At 50.9% G+C, this 7055-nt stretch overlaps 1 protein-coding gene across 1 annotated transcript; it reads left to right on the top strand.

The window, feature by feature from the left end:
* Positions 1 to 1587: 1587 nt before the first annotated feature.
* Positions 1588 to 5544, top strand: DLX6 (distal-less homeobox 6; the record flags this gene model as incomplete). The annotated part of the gene is made up of 3 exons (XM_079711457.1): positions 1588 to 2038; positions 3287 to 3480; positions 5293 to 5544. The coding sequence occupies 3 exons, from the start codon at positions 1588 to 1590 to the stop codon at positions 5542 to 5544; spliced, it is 897 nt and encodes a 298-aa protein (XP_079567583.1).
* Positions 5545 to 7055: the final 1511 nt, after the last annotated feature.

Here is a 7055-nt window from a genome sequence, read left to right as displayed (position 1 = left end):
TAAATGCGGCAGTTAGACAACCATTTTGATAAGAGGATAATTGAGGCGACACTGGTGTATAATTAGAGGATAATTTATGCTATATCCACTTTTATTCCACCTCCCAAAATAAACCCAGTCCATAATCATTACAGGCAAATTGTTCTGAATTTTATAGCAGCAATTTGAACAAAGTACTGCAGTTAATCATGGGAGATTTTTGTGTATTCCTGATTAGAACTCTAATTGCCTCCTTCCAGAAAGTAAAAATAACTGTAAAACGACTCTATTTTTATCATTAACAATGTTGACAATAAAATAAAATCAATTGGAATTGTAATCGAGAGACAAATTTAGGACGAAGGCACTTTTACTTGGGTAGTTTATATTGTAATCAAGATTTGCCAGACCACTAACCGCATGTATCATTTGCATATATTTGAAAGCATTACAGTAGCTTCTGTTTTCAATAGGAAAAAATGCATTACTGTCAGTCCTCCAACGATTTGCTTTTAGAACAAGCTGCTGCGTTCTGGGGAAAAAAAGATTTCTCCCCCCCTTTTTTTGTTCACTATATAAGAAATAACGACCTGAAACGGCAGGAACCTCGCCAGAATAGGGTCTGATTTTTCTTTTTCTTTACTACCCCCCATGGGGTGGGGCCCAGGTGTGGGGGGCTCTTCTTCCCTCTGTGGTTTCAATAAAGTACGTCTAGAAAAATCCACGGTGACAGGGCGCTCCCGCGGGACTGCAGTGGGACTGGGGGCGGGGGGAGGAGGTCAAGGGAGGGGGCCCTGCTTTAAATGCAGAGGACACTGCTTCTGAGCACAGGCAGCCTGCTAGGGTGCAAGGGGACTGAGAGAGAGCAGCCCTCTGCCAGGCTGTTCCAGGGCTGCGGTACTGGGAACTGGGGCTCCGGGTTTGGGGGCGCGAGCTGCGGCGGGAGGCGTCGGCGACAGGCCGGGCGGAGGCACCTCCCTCCCCGGAGGCCCTGTGCGCGGAGCTGAGCGGCCCCCGGGTGCAGCTCGGGGCTGGGATTGGAGTTGCAGAAGGTAGGCGAAGAACTCGGCGAGCCGCGCACACACCAGTGGAAGCCGTGCGCCGGTGACGTCAGGGGGCGACTGACCAATGGGGAGGCGCTGCCCTTTGGAGACAAACCGTTCGACTCGTGGCGTCTGCATCAAGTCTGAAAGCAGACGCGCAACTTTCGCAGAATCCACCTTAAAATCTCTGCCTTAAACTGCACCAGCCCCCAAAAAATCCAAGGGGGGAAAAGAAGGGGGGGAGAGCAGATTCCCCCCTCCCCCCTCTCCTCTCCCATCCCTCCCCCTTCCTCCTCCCTTTGAGTTAACAAGGCCCCGCTCACTATATCTCTTTATATTAAATATATATATATATTAGAGAAGAGCGAAGGAGAGGGAGAACCACCTCCGCCCCCTCTCTCTCTTTTTTAAAATTTTTATTATCATTATTATTATTTTATTTTTATTATTTTTTTTGCAAGGATCCCAAGAGCTAAGGTGGCTGCAGAGGGGAGAGCGGCGCGAGCCAAGTGGGGGAGGGTGGAGGAAACCCGGGAGAAGGCTTTCTCCAGCCCCCAAAGTTTTGATGATGACCATGACTACGATGGCTGACGGCTTGGAAGGCCAGGACTCGTCCAAATCCGCCTTCATGGAGTTCGGGCAACAACAGCAGCAGCAACAGCAGCAGCAGCAGCAGCAACAGCAGCAGCAGCAGCAGCAGCAGCAGCCGCCGCCGCCGCCGCCGCCGCCGCCGCCGCCGCAGCCGCACTCGCAGCAGAGCTCCCCGGCCATGGCAGGCGCGCACTACCCTCTGCACTGCCTGCACTCGGCGGCGGCGGCGGCGGCGGCGGCCGGCTCGCACCACCACCACCACCAGCACCACCACCACGGCTCGCCCTACGCATCGGGCGGCGGCAACTCCTACAACCACCGCTCGCTCGCCGCCTACCCCTACATGAGCCACTCGCAGCACAGCCCTTACCTCCAGTCCTACCACAACAGCAGCGCGGCCGCCCAGACGCGAGGGGACGACACAGGTGAGAGGCCGCTGGGGCAGCTCGCTTCTCCCGCCTCCCGGCTGCCCCCTACCCCGCCCGCCCCGTTTACTTCCTCAACGCCCGGGCCTCCGCCGGCCCCCTCCCCCAGGCGGCCCGGCGCGCCCCCGGCCAGGCCTCGTGCGCGCCCGCTCTCCTGGCGCCTGCCTGCCGGCCTCGCCCGGCCGGGCCCCTTTCCGCAGCCGCGGACCCTCGGCTTCCTCGAGGCTGGACCCGTCTCGCTCCCTCGTCTCTGGCGCGCCGCTCGGGCCGCGCCTCCGGCTCGGCGCGGGCTTCGCTCGACCTGTTGGTCCGCACTGCGCTCTCCAGCCCGCTGGGTCCGTGCGCCCTTTGCCTCCCTCCTCCCCTCCGGGTTGTGAACCGCGTTTGGCAGGACTGGGGACATTTCTGGGCCGGAACTGGGGAGCCTGTTTTGCTCCCCAGCCTAATCTGGGCGGCCAGTGGCCTACTTTGCGTGGGGCGCCCGGTGCGCTTCGGTGACCCGGGGAAAAGCTGGCGTGGCCTCCTGCTCTGGTTAAGCTGGTGACAACTGGGCTCTTTCCCGCAGGCTTTGAGGTGTCTCCCACACCCACCCCTAACTGGGCCCCCCTCCCTTGGGTTTTCGATACACTGTAGCCTGCTCCTTTGTTCGTGGAGGTGAAGCCCAGGGCTCAGCACCCTTGGGGGACAAAGTTGCCGCGTGAGGCTCAGCCTGCTCGGGTGCTGGTCTGAGCGGCCCGTTGTGTTTTGTTTGGGGTTTTGGTCCCTCTCAGCAGAATCATTTTTGAACACACCGAGGGATCTTGATGAACCGGGCTTGGAGTTAGTGACATCAAGCCAACTGGCCGCAAAACCACTAGGGTGGCTCAAGCACACCTTAGGGCACTGTAAAGCCAGGCCGAGGGGCCCCGCTCCGCGGAGAGAGCAGCCGCCCAGCGGCGCCGGGCGCCCCAGAGAGCGGTTGGCGCCGCCTCCGCTGCGGCCGAGCTAGGCTGTTTGCCCCGGGGCCCAGGGCACTCCCTCCGTACGGCCACCGCGCATTACTAGAGACAGAGTCAGGGTCGGAAAGAGGCTTTTGCAGCCGCTGGGAGCACTCGGGCACTGTGAACCCAGAGAGGTCAGGATGGCGTGGGGACGCTTCGAGGAAACCCTTATTGGCTTTGGGAAGACTCGGCGCAGGCCAGGCCAAGCTCAGGGAGACTGCAGCAGTAGCCTCACGGGTGACCGCTCCTCTGTATCCTTTGTTTGCAGATCAACAAAAAACCACAGTGATTGAAAACGGGGAAATCAGGTTCAATGGAAAAGGGAAAAAGATTCGGAAACCTCGGACCATTTATTCCAGTCTGCAGCTCCAGGCTTTAAACCATCGCTTTCAGCAGACTCAGTACCTGGCCCTTCCCGAGAGAGCTGAACTGGCAGCTTCCTTAGGACTGACACAAACACAGGTAATTCGCGAGAAGCCCGAGTATTCCTGAAATGCTGACCCCACTTTCAGATTGGGCAGGGAGCACATCAGGAGGAACTCTTGGCCTAGTCAACCAAGGATGGAAGGAGCTTAATGACAAATGCCTTTGCTCCAGTTACGCATTTTCCCGGGACAACACAGTTTGGAATAAATGACCTGGTGTTGAATACTGGATTGGATTTGCACATCCTCCCAGCCCTCAACGACCCCACCCCAGCCTAGTGTCCTTTGGCGACCAAACTGATAGTTTAATCGAGTCGTATTCCAGAGTAGAACAACACAAAAGAGAACAAGTAGGAGAAAGAGAAAAAGACGTTCAGGCCAGGAGACAGAATAATACCCATGTTTCTTAAGGATCCTTTTGTGGGCCCTGGGACTTAATAAGGATTTCAACTCGTTGGCATTGAAAGAATTATGAAGTGAAAGGGGGGTGTGTTAGCCAGACAGGCATAGGTTCCAATAGGATTTAGTAAGGGGACCAAGGTGCAAACTGTTCATCCTAGGATGCGTGAGGTGAGTTTTTCTGAAAATTGCCATAAACTCAGTGGTTAAATCGTCCTGGTTGACTGGTTGATGCAGCCTAAGGTACCTCCCTGGATCACAGAACTTGGGAGCAGTGGCAGAGCTGGAGATCAAAGAGAAACGTGCCCAAATTACAGCAGGTGAAGCCTCAGTTAAGTACAGTTGCTGAAGTTCTCCTGTCCTACTAATTTGAAAGACATATGGGGCATTTCAGACTTCACAGGAAGAGGTTTAGGCAGGTGTATTAGGACCCTGGTCATAAAGCCAGGCTGCAGTCACCTGTGGTTTTTTGTCCTAGTCGATTAACTTAGCTGCATGGGGTGGTAGGCCTCATCTGAAATGGATGATCTTCAGCAAGGGGACTTCAGGTTTTATGAGACTCTTGCTGGGGAGTGATTCTGTGGTGCCTTAGAACAGATGCTCCTCAAGTTCTTCTTTTCAATTCAGCCTGCTTTCTCTTGCCATGTTGCCACTGGAACTATGAAGGGATTCCTGCTACTCAGTAACTTGTATTCCTCTTGGAAAAGCAGACTCCTAAGGCTAAGTAATTTTAAAGGTAAAGGAAGCTGTACCATAGAATGTCCTTTTTCAAATACAGTAGATCTGGGATGTTAGCTTAGATATGCTCCCATCATAGATTCCTGGTTCACATTTAACTTTCCAGAGCCCTTTGACAAAATTTTAGTGACTGCACTAACAATCATGACCACAGTTTGACTGAGCAACATACAAAGTAGGGAACGAGTGAGGCACAGTCCCTGATCCCTGCAGGATTATGTCAGAAGAAAGATGCTCCATGTACAGTCTGTGGCATATGCAGTATATGCCTAGGTATAATCAAGGCATTTGGTTATAAATGTACAGGCTTTCATCTGTTCTTAGTCATTTGCTCACAGTACATGCAGAGTTGGCCAGACTATTTGAGGAAGTGCATTTTCAGTTGGCTTTCCATTTAAAACTACTCCTTTAGACTTTGAACCCAGCTATTTCATTCGCCTTTATTCTTGTTTTATTCTTACTTATGCTGTTGTTTCAAACCTAGGCTTGCATCTAACTGAAGAGTTACAATGACTTTAGGTATCCGGACAAGATACCAAGTAAATGGCGGGGGTGGGGTGGGGTAGTGGGGAGGGGAGCGGCTAGAAAGAGGTGGAGGAAGGCGGGGTCTTGAGGGCTTGGCGTTTGCGGGTTTTTTTTTTTTTTTTTCTCCCAACTATAGTCACTGGTTCTGTTTTTCGGGCCTAATGATCGCTGCTGCGTTTCGTTCCAGGTGAAGATATGGTTTCAGAACAAACGCTCTAAGTTTAAGAAACTGCTGAAGCAGGGCAGTAACCCGCATGAGAGCGACCCTCTCCCGGGCTCAGCGGCCCTGTCGCCGCGCTCGCCGGCGCTGCCTCCGGTGTGGGACGTTTCCGCCTCAGCCAAGGGCGTCAGTATGCCCCCCAACAGCTACATGCCCGGCTATTCGCATTGGTACTCCTCTCCACACCAGGACACGATGCAGAGACCACAGATGATGTGAGTTATCCGAGGGAAATCGATACCCTAGGGAAACGTCTGAACAAGGCAAGGAGGATCCAGGACCTGCTTGCATCTGCCAAACCGAGCCAAGGAGCAGGCTTGGGAGGACTCTTATGTGTGGCCAGACCGTCTGGGTGCTTGCTCCCTCTCTCTCTCCTCTCCCTTCCCCTCGGCCTCTCTTTCTCTCTCACTCTTCCTTTTTTTGCCTCCCTCCTTCCTTCCTTCCCACCTTTTTTTTTTTTTTCATTTCCTTTCTTCATCTGCCTTTTCCCTTGAGCAGCCTCAGTAATTGATTTTGCATCTTAGAGAGAGAGAAGGAGAGATAGAGGTAGAGGTGGGGGGGACTGGTTTCTATGCCAGCACTCCTGAAACCTCTCACTGTAAGGATATTTTCCCTTACCCCTTGGGATCCAGGCTCTGAGCCTCTTTTTCTCTTTGGGAGTATCCATCAAAAGGACTTTTTTTAACAGACATTTTCCCCCACCAGAAGAATCTGCGCAAACATGGCAGCGTTTTTACTTGTTTAATGAGCTTAAGACATTACATGATGAAAGAGAAGCATTTCGGACTCCTGCATTTTTATTTACAATCCCAGACTGACGAAAGAATGAAAGAAAGAAAAAAAGAAAGAAAGAAAAAAGAGAGAAAGAAAGAGGGAGGAAGGAAGGAAGGAAGGAAGGGGAAGGAAGGAAAGAAAAAAGAAACCCTCACATAACAGCCCTACTCTAAGGAAAAATCAGCTGTAAGAGTAGAATGTTGTCACAGAGGGAACGCTGCATGTTTTATCAAAATGCAATGAGCAAGGATGATGATTTAAACAAAACAAAACAAAACCACTTTCCCCCCACCCCTACCCCCAAACCCTGAACTGGAATCAGGAAAGACAGAGGAAACAACCAAAATCACCATTCTATTGCTTTGACATCTTTACTAGGTGAATTGGTGGCATTCACTAAGCTAATAGGGACATTTATATCAAGAAACATTTCTGTATATATTGTTGAATTTTAGTTGTACATACTTTGTATGTTTTTGTCTTCTTTCATATATGGAGTAAAAGCCACAAAACGCTGGGAGTGTCCTGTATATTTCTCTCTGTGTGTCTCTATCTCACCACCCCTCCTCCCTCCCTCCCAGTATATTTTCTATCACTCTTAAAAGAATTCCTATTTCCTAATATGGGAAACCCTATATATAAACATCAAATGCCTGCAAAGATAGCAGTTTGCAGCACTAGCCTTTGTCTTAAGTACTTTAACATTAGCCATGGATGTTTTCTCAGCTTCCTTTATATATTATATTTTAATTGTAATTTCTACACATTTATCTATTTAAAAAAATCATTAGAATGCTCTAACCCCAGGTTAACCTCTAGACATCCAATAGTTTCCAGTGCTGACACTGAGTATTCTCCTTTCCCTTTCCTCAGCCAAAATAATACAGCTGTATTTGTTTGGAAGTAGCTTTTTTTAACAAAAAAAGAGGGAAGAATAAAAGAAAAAAACAGAAAGT

The sequence above is a fragment of the Hyperoodon ampullatus genome (genome assembly GCF_949752795.1).
Source record: "Hyperoodon ampullatus genome assembly, chromosome: 9".
Lineage (NCBI taxonomy): Eukaryota > Metazoa > Chordata > Mammalia > Artiodactyla > Ziphiidae > Hyperoodon > Hyperoodon ampullatus.
The sequence above is the reverse complement of the archived record's forward strand: the minus strand, read 5'-3'. Positions and strand labels throughout refer to the sequence as shown.